The following is a 22970-nucleotide window of genomic DNA, read 5'->3' as shown; positions in this document are numbered from 1 at the left end:
TGCGGTCTCCACCTTCCTCATCATATGACACTATGCTCTCCCCTAAAGCTGCGATCTCCACCTTCCTCATCATATGACACTATGCTCTCCCCTAAAGCTGCGATCTCCACCTTCCTCATCATATGACACTATGCTCTCCCCTAAAGCTGCGATCTCCACCTTCCTCATCATATGACACAATGCTCTCCCCTAAAGCTGCGGTCTTCACCTTCCTCATCATATGACACTATGCTCTCCGCTAAAGCTGCGATCTCCACCCTCCTCATTACACGACACTATGCTCTCCGCTAAAGCTGCGATCTCCACCTTCCTCATCATATGACACTATGCTCTCCCCTAAAGCTGCGATCTCCACCTTCCTCATCATATGACACGATGCTCTCCGCCAAAGCTGCCATATCCACCCTCATCACATGACACAATGCTCTCCGCTAATGTTGCCGTCTCCACCCTCCTCATCACATGACACAATGCTCTCCGCTAATGTTGCCGTCTCCACCCTCCTCATCACATGACACAATGCTCTCCGCTAATGTTGCCGTCTCCACCCTCCTCATCACATGACGCACAGCTCTGTGTTATAGCCACTGTTTTCACCCTCCTCATGACATGACAATGATTAGTAAAATATATCTCTCTGTCTCTCACCTTTGGACCAGGTGGCATGCTCCTCCTCTCTCTCCGTGCAGACCAGGCGTTCTTTGCGGCAACATTGCGGGATGAGTGAGAGGAATTTGTCGGCTGTCCTGGAATAGAGATCTAAGTCCTTCACGGCTCTTCTTTGACTCAGCATGACGTGATTACATGGGATCAGATACCTGTGCAGGAAAAGGACACTTCTCACTTATATATATAATTAGATACCAACGAATGGGTACCCAGAAACATGCAACTGATATATTGTTATAGAAAGTGCAGAATCTCTGCAAATCACTCCAATTTCCCAGACTGTATGACAATGATATCAGGTGACAGACAAGGCGGCAGAGGAATGAGGTGCCGTTACAGCTGGCTACCACTAGAGGGATTATCTGATACCGATTTCTTATCATAGAGAAGGCTGATTGGTTTATCTGAATTATCAAATACTTTGGGGGTGCTTTGAGGCCATACAAAACACAGGCAAAGCGGATAACACCAAAATGCACAGAATCGTGACCCACAGCCCCACCATTGTACTAACTATTGTACCCTCAGAGCCCCTCCATTGTTAACAGTATCAATCCTCCAATGCCATCTTTGCCTCGGAGATCCTACATTGTACAGAGTGTCTGCCTCGGAGATCCTACATTGTACAGAGTGTCTGCCTCGGAGATCCTACATCGCACAGAGTGTCTGCCTCGGAGATCCTACATCGCACAGAGTGTCTGCCTCGGAGATAATACATCGTACAGAGTGTCTTTGCCTCGGAGATAATACATCGTACAGAGTGTCTGCCTCAGAGATCCTACATCGTACTCTCTCCCCTAAAGCTGCGATCTCCACCTTCCTCATCATATGACACTATGCTCTCCCCTAAAGCTGCGATCTCCACCTTCCTCATCATATGACACAATGCTCTCCCCTAAAGCTGCGGTCTTCACCTTCCTCATCATATGACACTATGCTCTCCGCTAAAGCTGCGATCTCCACCTTCCTCATCATATGACACTATGCTCTCCGCTAAAGCTGCGATCTCCACCCTCCTCATTACACGACACTATGCTCTCCGCTAAAGCTGCGATCTCCACCTTCCTCATCATATGACACTATGCTCTCCCCTAAAGCTGCGATCTCCACCTTCCTCATCATATGACACGATGCTCTCCGCCAAAGCTGCCATATCCACCCTCATCACATGACACAATGCTCTCCGCTAATGTTGCCGTCTCCACCCTCCTCATCACATGACACAATGCTCTCCGCTAATGTTGCCGTCTCCACCCTCCTCATCACATGACGCACAGCTCTGTGTTATAGCCACTGTTTTCACCCTCCTCATGACATGACAATGATTAGTAAAATATATCTCTCTGTCTCTCACCTTTGGACCAGGTGGCATGCTCCTCCTCTCTCTCCGTGCAGACCAGGCGTTCTTTGCGGCAACATTGCGGGATGAGTGAGAGGAATTTGTCGGCTGTCCTGGAATAGAGATCTAAGTCCTTCACGGCTCTTCTTTGACTCAGCATGACGTGATTACATGGGATCAGATACCTGTGCAGGAAAAGGACACTTCTCACTTATATATATAATTAGATACCAACGAATGGGTACCCAGAAACATGCAACTGATATATTGTTATAGAAAGTGCAGAATCTCTGCAAATCACTCCAATTTCCCAGACTGTATGACAATGATATCAGGTGACAGACAAGGCGGCAGAGGAATGAGGTGCCGTTACAGCTGGCTACCACTAGAGGGATTATCTGATACCGATTTCTTATCATAGAGAAGGCTGATTGGTTTATCTGAATTATCAAATACTTTGGGGGTGCTTTGAGGCCATACAAAACACAGGCAAAGCGGATAACACCAAAATGCACAGAATCGTGACCCACAGCCCCACCATTGTACTAACTATTGTACCCTCAGAGCCCCTCCATTGTTAACAGTATCAATCCTCCAATGCCATCTTTGCCTCGGAGATCCTACATTGTACAGAGTGTCTGCCTCGGAGATCCTACATTGTACAGAGTGTCTGCCTCGGAGATCCTACATCGCACAGAGTGTCTGCCTCGGAGATCCTACATCGCACAGAGTGTCTGCCTCGGAGATAATACATCGTACAGAGTGTCTTTGCCTCGGAGATAATACATCGTACAGAGTGTCTGCCTCAGAGATCCTACATCGTACAGAGTGTCTGCCTCAGAGATCCTACATCGTACAGAGTGTCTTTGCCTCGGAGACCCTACATCGTACAGAGTGTCTTTGCCTCGGAGACCCTACACTGTACAGTGTCTTTGCCTCGGAGGTCCTACATTGTACAGAGTCTTTGCCTCGGAGACCCTACATTGTACAGAGTCTTTGCCTCGGAGACCCTACATTGTACAGAGTGTCTTTGCCTTGGAGACCCTACATTGCACAGTGTCTTTGCCTCGGAGACCCTACATTGTACAGAGTGTCTTTGCCTCGGAGATCCTACATTGTACAATGTCTTTGCCTCGGAGATCCTACATTGTACAGAGTGTCTTTTACTTGGAGATCCTACATCGTACAGAGTGTCTTTTCCTTGGAGATCCTACATTGTACAGAGTGTCTTTGCCTCGGAGATCCTACATTGTACAGAGTGTCTTTGCCTTGGAGACCCTACATTGCACAGTGTCTTTGCCTCGGAGATCCTACATTGTACAGTGTCTTTGCCTCGGAGATCCTACATTGTACAGTGTCTTTGCCTCGGAGACCCTACATTGTACAGTGTCTTTTCCTCAGAGATCCTACATTGTACAGTGTCGTTGCCTCGGAGACCCTACATTGTACAGTGTCTTTTCCTCAGAGATCCTACATTGTATAGTGTCGTTGCCTTTGAGACCCTACTTTGTACAGTGTCTTTGCCTCGGAGCCCTTCCACTATTCACAGAACAATACTCCACCAAACTTCTCCACTTCATATGGACAATTGCCTAGAACTCTCCACTGTACACAGTATTGCTTCTGCATATCCCCTTCACTGTACACAATATAATCCACTCTGTGAGCCTGAAGACCCCCCATTGCAGAACTGGTTTCTCTGTAGCCCCTCAGTGGAGTTCACTCACCTGAGCATTAGCTGCAACAAGACATCCTCACAGTTCAGGTTGAGCAACGTCTGGAACAGAGTCAGTGACACCATACACAGCTGCAAGGATAGACAAGAGAGGAAATATTAGAGGGGAAACCGGGAGTGCGGAACCAAAAACACAATAAGGAAAATAATAGTCATCCTATCGGGTATTTCCATAATAATTCAGCACAGAGATGGTGGGAGCCCCTCATAATGGGCACAGCAGGTGTACAGACCCGGGAACTCAGCACAGGGATGGTGGGAGCTCCTCATAATGGGCACAGCTGGTGTACAGACCCCGGAACTCAGCACAGGGATGGTGGGAGCACCTCATAATGGGCACAGCGGGTGTACAGACCCGGGAACTCAGCACAGGGATGGTGGGAGCTCCTCATAATGGGCACAGCGGGTGTACAGACCCGGGAACTCAGCACAGGGATGGTGGGAGCCCCTCATAATGGGCACAGCGGGTGTACAGACCCGAGAAATCAGCACAGGGATGGTGGGAGCGCCTCATAATGGGCACAGCGGGTGTACAGACCCGGGAACTCAGCACAGGGATGGTGGGAGCTCCTCATAATGGGCACAGCGAGTGTACAGACCCGGGAACTCAGCACAGGGATGGTAGGAGCCCCTCATAATGAGCACAGCGGGTGTACAGACCCGGGAACTCAGCACAGGGATGGTGGGAGCTCCTCATAATGGGCACAGCTGGTGTACAGACCCCGGAACTCAGCACAGGGATGGTAGGAGCCCCTCATGAGCACAGCAGGTGCACAGACCCGGGGACTCAGCACAGGGATGGTGGGACCCCTCATAATGGGCGCAGGAGGTATACAGACCCGGGAACTAAGCACAGGGATGGTGGGAGCCCCTCATAATGAGCACAGCAGGTGTACAGGCCCGGCAACCCAGGACAGAGATGGTGGGAACCCCTCATAATGAGCACATCAGGGGTACGGACCTGGGAACTCAGCACAGGGATGGGGGAAGGCTCTCATAATGAGCACAGCAGGTGTACAGACCCGGCAACCCAGGACAGGGATGGTGGGAACCCCTCATAATGAGCACATCAGGGGTACGGACCTGGGAACTCAGCACAGGGATGGGGGAAGGCTCTCATAATGAGCACAGCAGGTGTACCCACCTAAAAATCTCACCAACAGAGTTCCCAAAACAGAAGTAAATGTCAGAGTGCTTACCTCTCCAGCAGCCATCCAACAGGTAAATATACATTTTGGCTGGAGTGGCTCTTTAATGAACCCCCAGAGTTCACATACGATGCAGATTCAGTCCTTACCCGGGAATTGCTGACAATGCGGCTTATGAGCGTGTTCAGGATGGTGGTGTTGTCGTGGCGATGGAGGAGGATAAATCGCAGGAAGGTTTTCAGCAGTGCCGTCTCGCTGATACTGCGCACAAAGAGCTCCAGGTAGGCAGTACTGGCGATCATCTCTTCGATGGAGGTCTGGAATGGAGGAGAAGAGGAAGTGAATGCAGGTACAGAGAGGGCAGAGGCGCGGATATCACACAGGTGAGATGACACGGGACGGTTACTAAACCCATTACACACATTTGTAGTCTCTAAGCCACATTAACTGTAGTGATTAGCTGCTGGTCACCTGATCTGCACCCAAGGCATCATGGGACATGTAGTCATGACGTCAGAGGTGTGAGTGATCCCTCTATAGGCACTACGCACCTTAGTGAGGGATCACTGATCATGTGACTGTCCAGGGGATGCCCGAGAGCAAGTCATTGCAATGGACACCACGGCACAATATTGCACGTCATGTAACACCGAGGCCGGCGCTCTGTCACATTGCTGCCAGTCCTCAGCTGGCAAAGTTCAAAGGATTATGCCTGTGGTCTCCCTGCAGCTGATCTTTTCCCATCACTGACTTACCATGCCTCGTTCTTCCCTATGTGGAGGCGGCCATCTTGTTAGAGGCAGAGCTTTGCTTTCTCATGTCAGAATCTCCAGCAAGGAGAACAGTGAGCAGCACAAATTTTACTCCAAATCTCCCGAGTCCAGCAGCCAGAGGCAGCAGTGCCTGGGATCTCACATTGTGGATATACAACTATGAGGCTGAAGGGAGAGGCCGGCAGGGGGATGAACATCACAGCACCCTGCATCAGTACTCCTCTCAGGAGCTCTCAGACCTGATGCAAGCAGTGGGCTGGATCTTGGGAAAAGTTATGCAAATATCAATAAACCTTGATGGGTGGGTGTCAGTATGGGTGAGTGGGAGTTCCTAGGGAGGATGCAGACCACCACATGAGGTAATGCCCTCATGTTCCTGAGCCTCCATGATTGAAAGAACCAAATGAAAGGGGCGGGTCTGGAACAGTCACGTTGGGGAGGAAAGGAATAGAAGATGCTGGATGGGTGGTGGGCTCTATCTGACTTGCTGCAGCTTCTAATGCACATTGTGAGAAGCTCCCAGAAGGATAGAGGTCAGATAGAAGACTGAAGGGAAGGACTGAGGTCAGATAGAAGACTGAAGGGAAGGACGGAGGTCAGATAGAAGACTGAAGGGGAGGACGGAGGTCAGATAGAAGACTGAAGGGGAGGACGGAGGTCAGATAGAAGACTGAAGGGGAGGACGGAGGTCAGATAGAAGACTGAAGGGGAGGACGGAGCTCAGATAGGAGACTGAAGGGAAGGACGGAGGTCAGATATCAGACTGAAGGGAAGGACGGAGGTCAGATAGAAGACTGAAGGGAAGGACGGAGGTGAGCTGTAGTACGTCAGCAGTTTCTGACTTCTCCATGTAACATGGCAGCAATTTCGAGTAACATGAAATGTCCGGTAACAGATTGGGGTTTTGGGATGCAAATACAAATCCTGCAGGTCAGGTGGAGTATAGCAATGTGGGTTGTGTACAGGATTAGAGAAGCATGCTGCCCTTGTGTCATCCCCTTCAATAATTGCCGGGCCTACATACTTTCTGTTCACAATATGTACCTGGCGCTCTCTTACCTTGTGCAATGCCGGACCCATGACTGGTACCAGGAACCCATTATGTATGTATTCCACCAACTGGTTCTGGACGAAAGGATGAGCAACCTGTGCAGACAGAGAGACAGTCCATCAGAAGGGCCTCCAGCCGAGACAACACCCCCTTCTGAACTCCAGCCCAGGCTCTACCTGCCGCTAACATCCAGCCCAAGCTCCACCCACTGCTGACCTCCAGCCCAAGCTCCACCTACTGCTGACCTCCAGCCCAAGCTCCACCCACTGCTGACCTCCAGCCCAGGTGTCGTTGCGCCCCCCACCACCACTGCTGATCTCCAGCCCAAGCTCCACCCACTGCTGATCTCCAGCCCAAGCTCCACCCACTGCTGACCTCCAGCCCAGGCTCCGCCCACCGCTGACCTTAAAGGAGAACTATGAGGTGAGTGCTTTTCACTCACCTCATAGTTCTCCTTTACGTCTAAGCACCACCTGCTGCTAACATCAAGTCCAGGCTCCACCCACTGCTGATCTCCAGCCCAAGCTCCACCCACTGCTGATCTCCAGCCCAAGCTCCACCCACTGCTGATCTCCAGCCCAAGCTCCACCCACTGCTGATCTCCAGCCCAAGCTCCACCCACTGCTGATCTCCAGCCCAAGCTCCACCCACTGCTGATCTCCAGCCCAAGCTCCACCCACTGCTGATCTCCAGCCCAAGCTCCACCCACTGCTGATCTCCAGCCCAAGCTCCACCCACTGCTGATCTCCAGCCCAAGCTCCACCCACTGCTGATCTCCAGCCCAAGCTCCACCCACTGCTGATCTCCAGCCCAAGCTCCACCCACTGCTGATCTCCAGCCCAAGCTCCACCCACTGCTGATCTCCAGCCCAAGCTCCACCCACTGCTGATCTCCAGCCCAAGCTCCACCCACTGCTGATCTCCAGCCCAAGCTCCACCCACTGCTGATCTCCAGCCCAAGCTCCACCCACTGCTGATCTCCAGCCCAAGCTCCACCCACTGCTGATCTCCAGCCCAAGCTCCACCCACTGCTGATCTCCAGCCCAAGCTCCACCCACTGCTGATCTCCAGCCCAAGCTCCACCCACTGCTGATCTCCAGCCCAAGCTCCACCCACTGCTGAACGCCAGCGCAAGCTCTGCCCCACTGCTGACCGCCAGCCCAGGCTCCCCCCCACTGCTGACCTCCAGCACAGGCTCCCCCCCACTGCTGACCTCCAGCCCAGGCCCCACTGACTGCAGGTACTCACCTGAGTGACAGCATTACAGAACTCCAGAGAATTCATGAAAAGGACCAAAGAAGACACTCCGATCCAGTCTTCTCTGCGCAGGAAGTGCCAATCATCGCCACGCACCTCAATCTTACGAGGAAGAGATGAGTAGAGAGCGCTCAGCCCCGTCGCCAGGATCTACAAACAAGAAAAAAAACATCAGTGATCTGTGCAACATGTAACCGGATAAACAACATGTGCCAGACCCGGGAGAGAACACCAGGGGGCAGCAATAGTCAGCATCATGTGTGTCAGACCCGGAGAGAACACCAGGGGGCAGCAATAGTCAGCATCATGTATGTCAGGCCAGGGAGAGAACACCAGGGGGCAGCAATAGTCAGCATCATGTATGTCAGGCCCGGGAGAGAACACCAGGGGGCAGCAATAGTCAGCATCATGTATGTCAGACACGGGAGAGTACACCAGGGTGCAGCAATAGTCAGCATCATGTGTGTCAGATCCGGGAGAGTACACCAGGGGGCAGCAATAGTCAGCATCATGTATGTCAGGCCAGGGAGAGAACCCCAGGGGGCAGCAATAGTCAGCATCATGTATGTCAGATCCGGGAGAGTACACCAGGGGCCAGCAATAGTCAGCATCACGTGTGTCAGGCCCGGGAGAGAACACCAGGGGGCAGCAATAGTCAGCATCATGTGTGTCAGATCCGGGAGAGAACACCAGGGGGCAGCAATAGTCAGCATCATGTTTGTCAGATCCAGAAGAGAACACCAGGGGCCAGCAATAGTCAGCATTATGTATGTCAGACACGGGAGAGAACACCAGAGGGCAGCAATAGTCAGCATCATGTATGTCAGACCCGGGAGAGTACACCAGGGGACAGCAATAGTCAGCATTATGTATGTCAGACCCGGGAGAGAACACCAGAGGGCAGCAATAGTCAGCATCATGTATGTCAGACCCGGGAGAGTACACCAGGGGACAGCAATAGTCAGCATTATGTATGTCAGACCCGGGAGAGAACACCAGAGGGCAGCAATAGTCAGCATCATGTATGTCAGACCCGGGAGAGTACACCAGGGGACAGCAATAGTCAGCATTATGTATGTCAGACCCGGGAGAGAACACCAGAGGGCAGCAATAGTCAGCATCATGTATGTCAGACCCGGGAGAGTACACCAGGGGACAGCAATAGTCAGCATTATGTATGTCAGACCCGGGAGAGAACACCAGAGGGCAGCAATAGTCAGCATCATGTATGTCAGACCCGGGAGAGTACACCAGGGGACAGCAATAGTCAGCATTATGTATGTCAGACCCGGGAGAGAACACCAGAGGGCAGCAATAGTCAGCATCATGTATGTCAGACCCGGGAGAGTACACCAGGGGACAGCAATAGTCAGCATTATGTATGTCAGACCCGGGAGAGAACACCAGAGGGCAGCAATAGTCAGCATCATGTATGTCAGACCCGGGAGAGTACACCAGGGGACAGCAATAGTCAGCATTATGTATGTCAGACCCGGGAGAGAACACCAGAGGGCAGCAATAGTCAGCATCATGTATGTCAGACCCGGGAGAGTACACCAGGGGACAGCAATAGTCAGCATTATGTATGTCAGACCCGGGAGAGAACACCAGAGGGCAGCAATAGTCAGCATCATGTATGTCAGACCCGGGAGAGTACACCAGGGGACAGCAATAGTCAGCATTATGTATGTCAGACCCGGGAGAGAACACCAGAGGGCAGCAATAGTCAGCATCATGTATGTCAGACCCGGGAGAGTACACCAGGGGACAGCAATAGTCAGCATTATGTATGTCAGACCCGGGAGAGAACACCAGAGGGCAGCAATAGTCAGCATCATGTATGTCAGACCCGGGAGAGTACACCAGGGGACAGCAATAGTCAGCATTATGTATGTCAGACCCGGGAGAGAACACCAGAGGGCAGCAATAGTCAGCATCATGTATGTCAGACCCGGGAGAGTACACCAGGGGACAGCAATAGTCAGCATTATGTATGTCAGACCCGGGAGAGAACACCAGAGGGCAGCAATAGTCAGCATCATGTATGTCAGACCCGGGAGAGTACACCAGGGGACAGCAATAGTCAGCATTATGTATGTCAGACCCGGGAGAGAACACCAGAGGGCAGCAATAGTCAGCATCATGTATGTCAGACCCGGGAGAGTACACCAGGGGACAGCAATAGTCAGCATCATGTGTGTCAGATCCGGAAGAGAACACCAGGGGGCAGCAATAGTCAGCATTATGAATGTCAGGCCCGGGAGAACACACCAGGGGGCAGCAATAGTCAGCATTATGTGTGTCAGGCCCGGGAGAGAACACCAGGGGGCAGCATAAGTCAGCATCATGTGTGTCAGATCCGGGAGAGAACACCAGGGGGCAGCAATAGTCAGCATCATGTGTGTCAGGCCCGGGAGAGAACACCAGGGGGCAGCAATAGTCAGCATCATGTATGTCAGGCCCGGGAGAGAACACCAGGGGGCAGCAATAGTCAGCATCATGTGTGTCAGACCCGGGAGAGAACACCAGGGGGCAGCAATAGTCAGCATCATGTGTGTCAGACCCGGGAGAGAACACCAGGGGGCAGCAATAGTCAGCATCATGTGTGTCAGACCCGGGAGAGAACACCAGGGGGCAGCAATAGTCAGCATCATGTGTGTCAGACCCGGGAGAGAACACCAGGGGGCAGCAATAGTCAGCATCATGTATGTCAGACCCGGGAGAGAACACCAGGGGGCAGCAATAGTCAGCATCATGTGTGTCAGACCCGGGAGAGAACACCAGGGGGCAGCAATAGTCAGCATCATGTATGTCAGACCCGGGAGAGAACACCAGGGGGCAGCAATAGTCAGCATCATGTGTGTCAGATCCGGAAGAGAACACCAGGGGGCAGCAATAGTCAGCATCATGTATGTCAGACCCGGGAGAGAACACCAGGGGGCAGCAATAGTCAGCATCATGTATGTCAGACCCGGGAGAGAACACCAGGGGGCAGCAATAGTCAGCATCATGTATGTCAGACCCGGGAGAGAACACCAGGGGCCAGCAATAGTCAGCATCATGTATGTCAGACCCGGGAGAGAACACCAGGGGGCAGCAATAGTCAGCATCATGTATGTCAGACCCGGGAGAGAACACCAGGGGGCAGCAATAGTCAGCATCATGTGTGAGATTCGGGATGGGAACAGCGGAGGCTTTCTGGCTCTTTTTGGCTTCCTCATAATACACTGACAGGTTATTCCGTCACTTCACTCCCCAAACCCTTCTACAGGAAAAAACTTTGATGACTAAAAAGGAAGCAAATTGTTGCATTCCTCCAGAATTATGATGTGACCCCTGAGAGGGCAGAGCAGTGTACAGGATGGTGGCGGTGCAGTGTTGAGCAGTGTACAGGATGGATACCAGTGGTCAGTAGTGATGAAGCAGGGACTGTACAGAGACGGGGCACAGACTGGGCATGCAGACAGAGAAGCATATTGGGTAACAGTAGAGGATGGTGGCAGTGCAGGGATGGGCACTTTACAGACAGGATGGAATGCCAGGGGTCAGTACTGGTGAAGCAGGGACTGTGCAGACAGGAGGGAATGCCAGGGGTCAGTACTGGTCAGGTAGGGACTGTACAGACAGGATGCAATGCTGGGGGTCAGTACTGGTCAGGCAGGGACTGTGCAGACAGAGGGCACAGAATGGGCGAGCAGTAGGACAGCTGTAGTCTCTAGCAGTGCAGGATGGTGGCAGGGCAGGTGCGGGCAGAGCTCAGGATGGAACGCCAGGGGTCAGTACTGGTCAGGTAGGGACTGTGCAGACAGGATGCAATGCCGGGGGTCAGTACTGGTCAGGTAGGGACTGTGAAGACAGGATGCAATGCCGGGGGTCAGTACTGGTCAGGTAGGGACTGTACAGACAGGAAGGAATGCCAGGAGTCAGTACTAGTGAAGCAGGGACTGTGCAGACAGAGGGCACAGACTGGGCGAGCAGTAGGACAGCTGTAGTCTCTAGCAGTGCAGGATGGTGGCAGTGCAGGTGCGGGCAGAGCCCAGGAAGGAATGCCAGGGGTCAGTACTGGTCAGGCAGGGACTGTGCAGACAGGAAGGAATGCCAGGGGTCAGCACTGGTCAGGCAGGGACTGCACAGACTGGGCGAGCAGTAGGAAAGCTGTAGTCTCTAGCAGTACAGGATGGTGGCAGTGCAGGTGCGGGCAGAGCTCAGGAAGGAATGCCAGGGGTCAGTACTGGTCAGGCAGGGATTGTGGTGAAGGACGGGTAACCAGCAGGCAGCACTATAAGCAGAGGAAGGAGCTGGGAAGATCTGGGCCCGGGGCCAGCAGACGGCGGCCCAGGCAGGGAGGAGTCGCATTCCACACTGGCAGCTCAGGGAGTGTTCGGGAACTGCAGACAGGACGATGCCAGGACACAGGAGCGGGGCAATCACAGAGCTGTGTACACACACGGAGCAGGATATGGAGGGTGACTAGGGGCAGATGTCAGTCATGTCACTGCAGGCAGGGCTCATCAGATCTGTGTGGCCGGTTATTTACCTATCTGCTGTGCACAGGGGGGACTATTCAACCATTTTCTGCCTTGAGGACGGGAAGATCTAGGTCTCCGCTCTTCCTGCTCCACCTACATTGCACTCAAAATGATCCCTTTAGGCGGAGGGCTGCCCTAGCTTGAGGGTAAAATGACACTGGAGGATTCGGGATGACAGTGGGCCTATGTATGTTTCCTCCCCCTATTGCCAGTGCGGGACAACTAGACATGCCACATCGCCCGTCAATGGGTCTGACGCTGTGCAGGAAGAGTAGGGATCGTCAGCTTAATGGGTGCCAATGTGTACCGAGTATAAAAGTATTTTTGGATCGGTTGATGAATGCATGGTTTGTGATTCACGGGCCAACGGTCCCGAGAGTGGGTTGAGGAATGCGGTTGTCATTCCAGGATGTGTGCCGTGTTCCCATAAATACATATTATCACCGGGGTTAAAGTGGGACTCCGACTACGAGATATGTTTACCTGTCAGAAGAGGATCAGTAAGGATCTGTACAGCCGGTCTTGTGATTTGCAAACATCTGCCACACTGCGCAGCCGGGCAGGTGACCCCCACCTAGCTCCTGGTTCAGCAATGCAGCTTCCTGTGTCACCTCTCCGCCTTCAGTCTGCTTGCTAGGCAATAAATCGACATGATTACCTCTGTCCAAGGAGCAGGGAGGGGATTGTGGGAGTAAAGCTGAACCAGAAAGGAGTAGAATGTCTGCCTGGCTGTGCCGTGTAGCAGAGCTGTGCAAAAACAACTACAAAGCCTTGGAAAGGTAACACAGGAAACATGCAGCGTGCGAATTTCAACAATTATCTAGCCGTCTGCTTGGAGTTCATATCAAATGCACATAATCTAGACACTGGTCACCCGGGGAGGATACAAGGGAGAGACCAATGTGTGCTGGGGGTGGGCTACAGGGGACAGGCCACTGTGTGCTGGGGGTGGGCTACAGGGGAGAGACCGCTGTGTGTGCTGGGCTACAGGGGAGAGACCGCTGTGTGTGCTGGGCTACAGGGGAGAGACCGCTGTGTGTGCTGGGCTACAGGGGAGAGACCGCTGTGTGTGCTGGGCTACAGGGGAGAGACCGCTGTGTGTGCTGGGCTACAGGGGAGAGACCGCTGTGTGTGCTGGGCTACAGGGGAGAGACCGCTGTGTGTGCTGGGCTACAGGGGAGAGACCGCTGTGTGTGCTGGGCTACAGGGGAGAGACCGCTGTGTGTGCTGGGCTACAGGGGAGAGACCGCTGTGTGTGCTGGGCTACAGGGGAGAGACCGCTGTGTGTGCTGGGCTACAGGGGAGAGACCGCTGTGTGTGCTGGGCTACAGGGGAGAGACCGCTGTGTGTGCTGGGCTACAGGGGAGAGACCGCTGTGTGTGCTGGGCTACAGGGGAGAGACCGCTGTGTGTGCTGGGCTACAGGGGAGAGACCGCTGTGTGTGCTGGGCTACAGGGGAGAGACCGCTGTGTGTGCTGGGCTACAGGGGAGAGACCGCTGTGTGTGCTGGGCTACAGGGGAGAGACCGCTGTGTGTGCTGGGCTACAGGGGAGAGACCGCTGTGTGTGCTGGGCTACAGGGGAGAGACCGCTGTGTGTGCTGGGCTACAGGGGAGAGACCGCTGTGTGTGCTGGGCTACAGGGGAGAGACCGCTGTGTGTGCTGGGCTACAGGGGAGAGACCGCTGTGTGTGCTGGGCTACAGGGGAGAGACCGCTGTGTGTGCTGGGCTACAGGGGAGAGACCGCTGTGTGTGCTGGGCTACAGGGGAGAGACCGCTGTGTGTGCTGGGCTACAGGGGAGAGACCGCTGTGTGTGCTGGGCTACAGGGGAGAGACCGCTGTGTGTGCTGGGCTACAGGGGAGAGACCGCTGTGTGTGCTGGGCTACAGGGGAGAGACCGCTGTGTGTGCTGGGCTACAGGGGAGAGACCGCTGTGTGTGCTGGGCTACAGGGGAGAGACCGCTGTGTGTGCTGGGCTACAGGGGAGAGACCGCTGTGTGTGCTGGGCTACAGGGGAGAGACCGCTGTGTGTGCTGGGCTACAGGGGAGAGACCGCTGTGTGTGCTGGGCTACAGGGGAGAGACCGCTGTGTGTGCTGGGCTACAGGGGAGAGACCGCTGTGTGTGCTGGGCTACAGGGGAGAGACCGCTGTGTGTGCTGGGCTACAGGGGAGAGACCGCTGTGTGTGCTGGGCTACAGGGGAGAGACCGCTGTGTGTGCTGGGCTACAGGGGAGAGACCGCTGTGTGTGCTGGGCTACAGGGGAGAGACCGCTGTGTGTGCTGGGCTACAGGGGAGAGACCGCTGTGTGTGCTGGGCTACAGGGGAGAGACCGCTGTGTGTGCTGGGCTACAGGGGAGAGACCGCTGTGTGTGCTGGGCTACAGGGGAGAGACCGCTGTGTGTGCTGGGCTACAGGGGAGAGACCGCTGTGTGTGCTGGGCTACAGGGGAGAGACCGCTGTGTGTGCTGGGCTACAGGGGAGAGACCGCTGTGTGTGCTGGGCTACAGGGGAGAGACCGCTGTGTGTGCTGGGCTACAGGGGAGAGACCGCTGTGTGTGCTGGGCTACAGGGGAGAGACCGCTGTGTGTGCTGGGCTACAGGGGAGAGACCGCTGTGTGTGCTGGGCTACAGGGGAGAGACCGCTGTGTGTGCTGGGCTACAGGGGAGAGACCGCTGTGTGTGCTGGGCTACAGGGGAGAGACCGCTGTGTGTGCTGGGCTACAGGGGAGAGACCGCTGTGTGTGCTGGGCTACAGGGGAGAGACCGCTGTGTGTGCTGGGCTACAGGGGAGAGACCGCTGTGTGTGCTGGGCTACAGGGGAGAGACCGCTGTGTGTGCTGGGCTACAGGGGAGAGACCGCTGTGTGTGCTGGGCTACAGGGGAGAGACCGCTGTGTGTGCTGGGCTACAGGGGAGAGACCAATGTGTGCTTGGGGTGGGGGGGAAATCGGCAACTTTGCTTTGCAAGAGATCCACCCGTTCCTTGACTTGTGGATCTCTTGCACAGCAAAGGTGCTGGAGGACTCTTGTGTGACTGATGCCTAACCCCCCCCATGCCCGGTGCTTCCAATGGATGTCCCCTCATGCAGATCTATAAAACATGTGAAGGACTGACTCCCGCCATCACTAAAATCTCACTTTTGCATGGACGGTTCCTTCAAAGCAAAACTCCAGTTACTGTTTTTGGTCTAATTGTCTACAGAGTTGGGAAGGAGGTTGACCCTCTATCGGGCTTTTACTTCTTTCTGTGTTGGACGGAGGACACTTCCTGTCTTTCACAACCAAAAGACAGACTGCAAAATATACTTGTCAGAGGTTCTAAAACTTCAACACTATCTGAAACCAAGAAAAACTTTTGGCTGTAGTCCGACTTGGCCAGGCTGTGCACATTCATATACTTACAAATCCTTAATCAGGAAAGCTCTCACTGACCTACGTAGCTGCAGGCACTGCGGAGCAAGTCATCCTCAAAGTGTGCAAAACTTACCAAATTTAGTGTTTTGCTTTGAAGGATCCATCCATGTAAGTGTGATATTGTAGTTATAGTGGAAGTCAGGGTCACTTTTCCTGGGTCACTCAACCCCCCCCCTCCCCCAACAATGACTTGGCTGCCAATCTCTATAATAAGCACAGAGCAGGTGTGGAGAAAGAGGACAGACCAGACTTTAATGACTGCTTCTTCTGAGAACTTGGAGGATGAATTGATCCACGGCGGATCTAACTAGAGAGGTCAGTGCGGCCACATTTTTAAGTCGGGCATCGATGGTCTTTGGCTTGCTTCACGCGGGTTATGCGTTACCATATACCAGGGGTAGCCAAACTCCGGCCCTCCAGCTGTTGGTGAAACTACAAATCCCATGATGCATCTCTCTGGTGGAGTCATGTCTGTGGCTGTGAGAATCTTGCAATGCTTCATGGGATTTGAAGTTCCACCACAGCTGGAGGGCCGGAGTTTGGCTACCACTGCCAAACAAGCCTACGGGGAAAGCAAAAGTCGCTTGGAGAAAGTCAACAGCAGGTCAAAGGCACCTGTCAATGAATTCTGAAGGATCTCAACCTGTTGCCATCAACACAAAGCCAAAGTCTGGTGACACGGACTGAGATGGGACATAGGGCGGACTTGATGGGACATAGGGCGGACTTGATGGGACATAGGGCGGACTTGATGGGACATAGGGCGGACTTGATGGGACATAGGGCGGACTTGATGGGCCATAGGGGGGACTTGTTGGGGTAGAGGGCGTGGGCATAGGGCGGACTTGATGGGCATAGGGCGGACTTGATGGGCATAGGGCGGACTTGATGGGGCATAGGGCGGACTTGATGGGGCATAGGGCGGACTTGATGGGGCATAGGGCGGACTTGATGGGCATAGGGCGGACTTGATGGGCATAGGCCGGACTTGATGGGCATAGGCCGGACTTGATGGGCATAGGCCGGACTTGATGGACATAGGGCGGACTTGATGGGCATAGGGCGGACTTGATGGACTTGTGTCTTTATTCAACCTCACATACTATGTAACTGTGTAGCTTGCCTATCCTGTAGCCTGTGCCAATGAACTCTCCTACACTGAAGAAAACATCTTCTTGCTAAATCTTCCACATTGGACGCCGCCAGAAGTGTCAGACGCCGGAGTTCCCTGCTGCATTCTGTGTTCCTCCTGCTGACCTTACATCACTACAGCCAACAGGGGGGCTGGTGGAAGGCACCACAGAGCAAAAAGGGGGACAAGACCTCCTCTAGAATGAGACATAATCACCTGCCTGATGGAGGGGTCCTGCCTTGTCTAGACCGATGCCAATCAGCAGCCATTTCACAACGTGGATGACTACGGAGTCTATTCCAGTACGGTGCAATCAGAATATACCCATCAACATTCAGGGATCAGCCACATGGCTGTTTGACTTTAGAATTTGAGGAATGGGATGACGGGGAGGAGGAGGATGACGGAGAGGAGGAGGATGACGGGGAGGAGGAGGGATATGGCTGCCAGAGCTGTTGGAATGTGTTGGAAACCCCATGACTCTACAACTCCGCGTATAAAACCTCCACAACAGACAGACTGGCCCTGGAAATGAGCAGTCTGCCCCCCGCAATCACGTATTAGAGACCCGAGAACACCCGACAGACCGCGACCGATAAAAATACATCAGATTTGAGTCCTGTGAAGCTTTCTATTTCTATTGCAGGACATGTAACGGAGGATGGAATAGAGGCTGTGATAATGGGAGGTCTTCAGCGGAGACTGAATCTGTCATTTATCACAACATAAGGCACACCGGTCCTCATATGAGGCGGCTGCATTCGTTTTCTTTTTCCCCCGGTGATCCTGCAAATAACACACTTCCTGTCCCTTTGTATCTAAACTTATTTACTTTACATGGTGGTCTGATGGGATTAGTACTTTACATCCTTTCCCGTCCGTGCCATCTTTTCAGCTCACAAAAAGTGACAAGCACACTTAATTTCTGGCAGGATCAATGGATATGTTCTGGACTTGCTAGAAATGTTCTAAGTAGGGATGCAATATAGGAAGAGGAATCACCAGCACTCAGTAGAATAAACCAACATGTCCATTTATTGGACATAGACGTCACACAATCACAAGAGCCAACGTTTCGAGACCACGCAGGGTCTCTTCATCAGGGCATAAAGAGTGACCATAAAGAGGCCTTGATTGCTGCAAGGTGTGCGGAGGATTACCCCTTCTATCTAAGTAGGGATGCATCTATACTATTATCGGTGCCGATACCGAGTATTAGGGCGAGTACTCGTACTCTTACTCGCCCAAATGCTCCCGATGCCTATCCCGGTATCAGGAAGCCGGGAGGGGAGTCATTACACGCCCCCCCTGCTTCCCGATTGGCCAGAGAGCCGTCTCCATACTCCTTCATCACCTGGTGACGCTGGCCAATCAGGAAGACAGGCGGGGAGTCATTATCTGCCCCGGCTTCCTAATTGGCCAGAAAGCCGGCTCCATGCTCCCCCATCTACCTGGTGACAAGGGAGCATGGAACCGGCTTCCTGGCCAATCAGGAAGCAGGCGGTGAGTCATTACCTGCCCCCTCCGGCTTCCTAATTGGCCAGTAAGCTGGCTCCATGCTCCCCCATTTCCTGGTGACAAGGGAGCATGGAACCGGCTTACTGGCCAATCAGGAAGCCGGGCAATGTGTAATGACCCGCCCCCCGGTTTCCTGATTGCCCAGAATGCAATCAGGAAACCCGGGAATCCGGGTGGCTGGTCATTACACGCCGCCTGGCTTTCTCAATGGGACTTCTGCTATCGGTATTTGGTAGAGGTGAGAAAAAAGAAAAAATAACAGTACTCGTACACGATACTGACAAACCGGTATCGGTGCATTCCTAGTTCTAAGCCTGAGAAAAGAAAACAAATGCAGCCAATACATCTAAAGGGCGGGTGAGCTGCAATGCTGAAAATTTCAAGGGACACAGGATGAAGTAATTCAGGTGCATTGGGTTTTGTTGCTGCCTTCCGGAGATTGGACTTCCGCAAACAAACAACCAAGTATAACCACTCCCATCATGCTCCAGTTTTGTAGCAAAGCAATAGGCGGAGTGGATCATAAAAAGAAGAAGAGGGGAGGGACCCTTATAAAGGATTTTATGCTATGTAAGAAATCTTATGGTCTTATGCATCAATTGAAGGGACACAGGGCGGAGTAATTCAGCACAATGGGACATTCAAAAGAAATCCAACTGAGGGGTGGGCAACACAGCAATCAAAACCACAACTGGCCCTTGTAAGAAAGAACAGGTAATCAGAGGGGGATCAAACAGTGTCTACAGTGTCGTCTGAAGAACCTTATGAGCTGAAACCGGCATCAAATGAGGCCCGAATGTCCACCAGGTAACACCTGATCCAAGTGTGAACCAAAGACCAGGGGGCAGACCAGGGGGCAGACCAGGGGGCAGACCAGGGGAAAGACCAGGGGAAAGACCAGGGGGCGGGTCAGGGGGCAGACCAGGAGGCAGGTCAGGAGGCGGGTCAGGGGGCAGGCCAGGAGGCAACATTGCAAATCTCAGAAACTGATTCCCGATGGTGAAAAGCCCAAAGAGCACTAACTCATCTAGTGGAGTGCACTTTGGTGGGGAAAGGTGGAACCTAAGTAGGGTTGAATGAGGTATTGAATCCACCTGACAATAGAGGAACAAGAAGCAGGCTGTGCCGAGAGGGACCATCAGGTATGGAAGCGAGTCAGATTGTCTATAGGGAGCTGTAACTGAGAGACAGATTCAAACAGTGCATACCACACCCAGACAACGGAGGGAAATTGCCTTTGGTCATGGAGAAGAGAGAACAATGTCCTGGTTAGGGGGGAAAAGAAGAAACCACGTTGGGAAGAAGAGTCCTCCAGTGTACCTTGTTGGATCCCAAGAAGAGGATTTTACAGCGAGTACAAAAATAAGGCCTCAAGACAACCTTGAGTAGAAAGTATCCTGTCCAGGTTAAGTAGATAGTCCATGGTCCCATCGCACTGGTGACCGCGTAAATCCCTTCAGAAAATGGGTGCTGCGGTAGTCAACGGGTGGCAGCCGTAACAATCGTGAGCAGAAGCAGAGACACCGGCACTCCAGATTTGCAAAATACGTCTATTTATTGACGTGCATCGTGGTAGAAAACAACGAACGTTTCGGGGTCGCAGGGGATCCCCTTTATCAGGTAAAACATACAGTGTAAGTGCACATAAACACAGCTGATATATAGCACCAACCCTAATCAGAGTGGCCAATCATCAACCTCCACATTGACCCCATGACCTCATGTTCCCGCCAATTGTAATTGCATGAAAGTGACAGATTATAAGACACAATGGGGTTGATTTACTAACCTTATAAACACGCCACGGACAAGTATACACCTCTGTAGTGTGTTCCCTCCCAGCATGATCTATTGGTGGAATCTAAACACCTTTGTAGTGTGTACACACCCAGCATGATCTATTGGTGGAATCTAAACACCTTTGTAGTGTGTACACACCCAGCATGATCTATTGGTGGAATCTAGACACCTTTGCAGTGTGTACACACCCAGCATGATCTATTGGTGGAATCTAGACACCTTTGCAGTGTGTACACACCCAGCATGATCTATTGGTGGAATCTAGACACCTTTGCAGTGTGTACACACCCAGCATGATCTATTGGTGGAATCTAGACACCTTTGCAGTGTGTACACACCCAGCATGATCTATTGGTGGAATCTAGACACCTTTGCAGTGTGTACACACCCAGCAGGTGTGTTGTGCAAAGCCCTGCATGAATTACAAGGTGATGTTGTGTAAATTAGCTCTACGTTGTGTTGCTTGCATTGATGAATGCAAGAATGTAAGTGCATGAGCTAACCATTTTTGTCTAAACTGTGAAGCAGCATTATATATGCATCATGTGCATGATTTTTCCATATATGGCATTAGTGGAAATATGCTTTTAGAGACTTTTTGGTTGATAAATACATTTTGCTGTGTAAAAATCACACGCACCTAGTGCGTGCGTGTGTTTAGGTTAGTAAATCACCCCCAATAAATCACAGTGTATATGATATAAAATGCGTATGGTTACCTCCAATCAGCTATAGATCAGGAGCCTGCTCAGCTGTGTTTATGTGCACTTACACTGTATGTTTTACCCGATGAAGGGGATCCTTTGCGACCCCGAAACGTTCGTTGTTTGCTACCACGATGCACGTCAATAAATAGACGTATTTTGCAAATCTGGAGTGCCGGTGTGCCTCTGCTTCTGTCCAGGTTAAGGTTAGTGATGAGCTCTGGCGTGTTCGCAAGCACCTCGTGCCGAGCCCGCCAGGAAGCTGTCAGCGCGCAGGGCCAATCACAGGCACTGAGCCATTTTCCGATCTCTGCAGCTGCGGACCGGGAACATGTCTCAGCGCCTGTGATTGGCCCTGAGCGCTGACGGCTTCCTGGCGGGCTCGGCACGGGGCGCTTGCGAACACGCCCGAGCTCATCACTAGTTAAGGTCACCAACTCGGAAACTCGTCTTGCACAGGTGATGGCGATGAGGAGGCAACCTAAGTAAGAGTAGACAGAGGAACATGCCCGATAGCTTCATGATGTGGGCACCATCCTGTATGAAAGCTAAAGGGCGAGAGGACAAAAAAAAATGCTAGGGCCGTGATTTGACCCTTGATGGTTCAGATGGCCAAATGACCCAGACCCGAGAAAACACATTATTCATACTACAGAGTACTTTCTGGGATGGAATTTCCTTGCCTTGCACCATAAGAAATATTCATTGCAGGTGCGATAGTAGTGCAAGAAGTTAATTTCCTAACTTTTGAACGCGCAGGGTTAACCGAATCAGACAGCACCCTTATCACTCAGGACTTGGGCTTCAAAGGCAGCAACTGTGAAGCAGGGTGGTAAACTGATCCTTTGGACAGAAGATCTGCACGATCTGGGAGGGCCCATGGACCGCCTGCCAAGATTCTAAAGAGGTCCGAGAACCACATCCGGCTAGGCCAGTTCAGTGTTCAGTGCGATGAGGATCACTGGCATGCCGAGCATCAGCCAATCCAGGAAGCTGCAAGCATGAGCCCCTTCTGGCTCTGCAGGAACCGTAGACACTTGATAAAAGGAAGCAATAAAAAGAGAATAAGTCTGTTCTCCTACTGGAGCATGATGGGAGTAGTAGGGGTTATACTAGGCTGTCTCATAGCTTTGTTTGCCAATCTTCTGAAGGCGGCAGAATAACCCAATGTACCTAGATGACTCCATCCTTTGTCCCTAAGGCCTCATTCACACGCGAGAAAGCCGGCATGTACAGCTCCGTGCTGGGTGCACGGCCGTATCGGGCCGCTCCCGGGAAGGAGAGGTGCTGTGTGTGATTAGTACGCAGCCCCCGTCCTTCTCTATGGGAGTATGCAGCCGTACGCCACGCCAACGCTCACCCCAAGTGCAGGTCCGCACTGGTGCGGGTGTCCCGGCTCGGACGTGGACAGGATCCATCCGGTCAGCGTACGAGTACGGACACCCGCACGGACCTGCGCTTGGGGTGAGCGTAGGGCGGCGTACTCCCATAGAGAAGGACGGGGGCTGCGTACTAATCCCACGCAGCACCTCTCCTTCCCGGGAGCTGCCCGATACGGCCGTGCACCCAGCTGTACATGCCAGCTTTCTCTCCTGTGAATGAGGCCGTAATGTATGATTAAGAAATATCAACTTACACTCGACTTTTAAAATGAGGTCCCACAGAGCAATGTATATGATGCTGTACCTTCAGGAACCAATCAGAACTGACCTTTCACAAATATAACTGCAGTTAAAGGACACCTGTACCCTTTCCAGCATTATTTTCATTTGACAATAACACACTTCCAGTCCCAGAGTGACAAAGCTCATTCACTGTACTTTATGGAGGATCGGCATTGTCACACCAGGACAAAAAGTGTGTGAGATGTACAGAAAACCAACCCCCCCCTCCCCTTCCCT

At 52.6% G+C, this 22970-nt stretch overlaps 1 protein-coding gene across 1 annotated transcript in view; it reads right to left on the bottom strand.

Moving 5' to 3' along the window:
- FAM160A2 (family with sequence similarity 160 member A2) overlaps positions 1-22970 on the bottom strand; it is a 52445-nt gene that overhangs the window by 11508 nt on the left and 17967 nt on the right. Inside the window, exons 5-9 of the mRNA XM_018571651.1 lie at positions 7963-8121; positions 6724-6810; positions 5041-5208; positions 3736-3815; positions 2024-2193 (exon numbers count right to left, since the gene is read on the bottom strand). Of these exons, the coding sequence (XP_018427153.1) occupies positions 2024-2193; positions 3736-3815; positions 5041-5208; positions 6724-6810; positions 7963-8121 (664 nt within the window). The remainder of the gene's footprint in view (positions 1-2023; positions 2194-3735; positions 3816-5040; positions 5209-6723; positions 6811-7962; positions 8122-22970) is intronic.

This window comes from Nanorana parkeri, unplaced genomic scaffold (genome assembly GCF_000935625.1).
Source record: "Nanorana parkeri isolate BGI_ZX_2015 unplaced genomic scaffold, ASM93562v1 scaffold1799, whole genome shotgun sequence".
NCBI classification, from domain to species: domain Eukaryota; kingdom Metazoa; phylum Chordata; class Amphibia; order Anura; family Dicroglossidae; genus Nanorana; species Nanorana parkeri.
This window is presented reverse-complemented; position numbering and strand designations above follow the sequence as displayed.